Below are 3,379 nucleotides of genomic sequence, written 5' to 3'. Positions count from 1 at the left end.
GAGATGACAATTTTGGGACACAGACGCATTAGGTTCACATTTACTAAAGGCTACATATTTCAAAGATACATTTATAGTCAACTTCTACTTGAGTTTTTAAGTTAAGAACCAGGTTACATGAAGGTAATTCACAGAATTCAGAAAGCCAAAAGCTTGACTCAACATTTTGAAGAAGTCATAATTCATACATTATGCAGAAGCAAACATTGAATGAAAGGTGTATTTACAAGGTCTTCAGACTATTTAGCTGATTTGCTCAAGCTATGTTCAAGACCAGTCTAAATGTAAAATCAGAAACAACACTGAGAGGAAGCCTGACTTGCTAAAGTGAGACACTAACGTTTCAGCCCCACTAGCCTTCTGAAAGAGACTGAGAAAGACCTGGGCACAATTTTACAGAAGAACGTTCAGACGGAAGTGTAATGTATGGGGTAGATGACCAGTCATATAACATTTACATTTACGTCATTTAGCAGACGCTCTTATCCAGAGCGATTTACAGGAGCAATTAGGGTTAAGTGCCTTGCTCAAGGGCACATCGACAGATTTTTCACCTAGTTAGCTCAGGGATTAGAACCAGCGACCTTTCGGTTACTGGCACAACGCTCTTAACCACTAAGCTACCTATACATTGTGTTGAATCTATTACATGTCTGTCTGTCTGTCTGTCTGTCTGTCTGTCTGTCTGTCTGTCTGTCTGAAAGCCCTGTAGAAGTTGTCTGTTTTACTACTGTAATGTTATTTAACCAGGAAGTCCACTGACGTCGGAAGACTTTCCCTAAATCCCCTAGTTATACAGAAATCCTGGTTGGAGGATTCTGGATGCTTATTCCCCTAGTTATACAGAAATCCTGGTTGGAGTATTCCAGGACTCCTCCAACTAGGATTTCTGGAAAACCTGGGAATTTTGGAAAAGTTTTCCGAAATGTTGCAACCTTTACAGAAGACCTTTCCCCAGGGAGTCTTTTGTTCAGCGGTACTGTCCGACGGGGAGAGACTTGAGGCAGGTGAAGCTGTCGGGGTGCTTAGACAGCAGCACTGGGTTCCCGTCCAACCTCACCTCCATCAGTTTGGGTCTTATGTAGTGTGTGTTGTTTCCCTTGCAGAACGTGTCGGAGGTGACATCAGTGATGTTGTTGTTCTGTAGAGGAGAAGAAGAGCGGGTACAGTTAGATTGATCATTATTACTCTCGGGACAGGGGATGGGCAACTTTGATGGGGGTAGTGGGCCACAAAAAAACTCTAAACTCATCATGGGGGGCCGCAGTGGCTCGCGGGGTCTGCATACGCACATCCATACTCACACATGCGGTCAATCTATTTGTGCAGTTAAACTACTTGAAGGTCGTCGCTCCGCCAATCGCTCCGCCATTTCCTGGTTGCAAAAATTCTAATAGTTCGCCTAATTAATGTAGAGAATTATTGTACCATCTAAACTGCTGTGAAATATAACAAAAAATATTGTATTTTCAGCTGTTTGAAGCTGGTGTAAAAAAACGAAAGTAAAAGACGCAAAAACTAAACTTAAGAACGGGAAGCATAGAAATAGCGCACATAGAACAGATCTACCGCTTCTTAGACTTGCTTTCAATGAGAATGACAGATCTATAACACACATTTCTATGTGAATTTGGTCAGGTCGCCCGAAAAGTTACATATTGCAGCTTTAACTCTCTTAACTAAATGCATTATACCAGTAGCCAGGGCCGGCCCTAGCCTTTTGGGGCCCTAAGCGACATTTGGTTGGGACTGTTAGTGACTGACATAACAAGAGAAAAACTGCTGATGCACGACCAAATTTCAAAACTGCATCTTGTGTGTTCTACTGTTCTAACTCTCAACAGTACGTTGGGAACCCAACCTAGTTCCGAGTTCCGGGACGCCAGTTGCCCATCCCTGGGTAAAGGTAGTCCCTGAGTTGCCCATCCCTGGGTAAAGGTAGTCCCTGAGTTGCCCATCCCTGGGTAAAGGTAGTCCCTGAGTTGCCCATCCCTGGGTAAAGGTAGTCCCTGAGTTGCCCATCCCTGGGTAAAGGTAGGCCCTGCACTAGGAGTATTTCCTGATCATGTATGAGCTGTAGAAACTCAGGGGAAACTCAGGCCCCAGACAGCACTCAAACAGCAGAGCTATTTGACCATTTCAACTTTGGGAAAGTTTCTGGAATTTCGCTACCCTAGTCAGGATAAACTCAGGGCCTCATGCCATTTGGACTCATTCTGTAGTGTCCAGTCTGAGTCTAGTGTGTGGTACTGACCTGAAGGTGGACTACGTCTAGTGTGTGGTACTGACCTGAAGGTGGACTACGTCTAGTGTGTGGTACTGACCTGAAGGTGGACTACGTCTAGTTTGTGGTACTGACCTGAAGGTGGACTACGTCTAGTGTGTGGTACTGACCTGAAGGTGGACTACGTCTAGTGTGTGGTACTGACCTGAAGGTGGACTACGTCTAGTGTGTGGTACTGACCTGAAGGTGGACTACGCGGACGTTCTCAGGGATCACTGGCACGGCCTCCAGCGCATTGTCTCCGAGGAAGAGGTTAACCAGCTTCTCCAGTTTCTGCATGGTGAGAAGATGCAGAGCAACATCACCAACCGTATTAAAATGTGCCGGTCATGATCCATCTTGAAATATCCCCTCGCCCTTTTAATAATCACTACACCAGGAGTATTTCTCATTCCTTATTACGGCTCCATCATTCCAACATGCTTTGGTATGTTATTAAAAGGAGGGTCAGCCACCTATCCAGCCACAATCAAGCACCCAAGGTGGTTTACATTGTAGCTAGCTACACCAACATGCAATGTATTGAACTGTCTTACCTGAAAAAAACATTGTTGTTGAGTGTCTTAATAAACCACTTAGATCCCAGTGGGATGGAGACATTGTTGTTGAGTGTCTTAATAAACCACTTTGTAGTATAAGAGACTGAAACCTACCTTGAAGGCGTTGGCCTTGACCCCTTTGGTTTTGAGCTGGTTGTGGTTGGCGTTGAAGGTGGTGAGCTTGCCGGGCAGCGTGGGCAGCTTGACCAGTTGGTTCTCAGCCAAATTGAGTTCCTCCAGCAGGGTCAGCTTGGAGAATGCTCCGTCCTGGATCTCCGAGATCAGGTTCCCCGTCAGGTCAATTCTCTTCAGAGTCACTGGAGATAAGATGGAATAGAACTTAGAACATAGAACATAGAACATATTCTAATTCTAGATTCAGAATAGAATATAACTTCAGAGATCAAGTTCCCCGTCAGGTCGTTCCTCTTCAGAGAATAGATTGCAGTAGAATAGAATAGAACTGAATTGTCGATCCGGGGATGTGAACTCTGTGATATTGTTGTTTTATCTAGCACATAACACTACTAAGCTGTAACCCTCATGCTCTGATAGG

The 3,379-nt window shown here is 44.7% G+C and overlaps 1 protein-coding gene across 1 annotated transcript in view; it reads right to left on the bottom strand.

Moving 5' to 3' along the window:
- Nucleotides 1–694: 694 nt before the first annotated feature.
- LOC121557936 (mimecan-like) overlaps nucleotides 695–3,379 on the bottom strand; it is a 19,862-nt gene continuing 17,177 nt past the window's right edge. The window contains exons 4-6 of the mRNA XM_041871383.2: nucleotides 2,938–3,140; nucleotides 2,465–2,557; nucleotides 695–1,141 (exon numbers count right to left, since the gene is read on the bottom strand). Of these exons, the coding sequence (XP_041727317.1) occupies nucleotides 971–1,141; nucleotides 2,465–2,557; nucleotides 2,938–3,140 (467 nt within the window). The 3' untranslated portion in view covers nucleotides 695–970. The remainder of the gene's footprint in view (nucleotides 1,142–2,464; nucleotides 2,558–2,937; nucleotides 3,141–3,379) is intronic.

The sequence above is a fragment of the Coregonus clupeaformis genome, chromosome 10 (genome assembly GCF_020615455.1).
Source record: "Coregonus clupeaformis isolate EN_2021a chromosome 10, ASM2061545v1, whole genome shotgun sequence".
NCBI lineage: Eukaryota > Metazoa > Chordata > Actinopteri > Salmoniformes > Salmonidae > Coregonus > Coregonus clupeaformis.
Note: the sequence above shows the minus strand (reverse complement) of the source record. Positions and strands in the feature narration are given on the sequence as shown.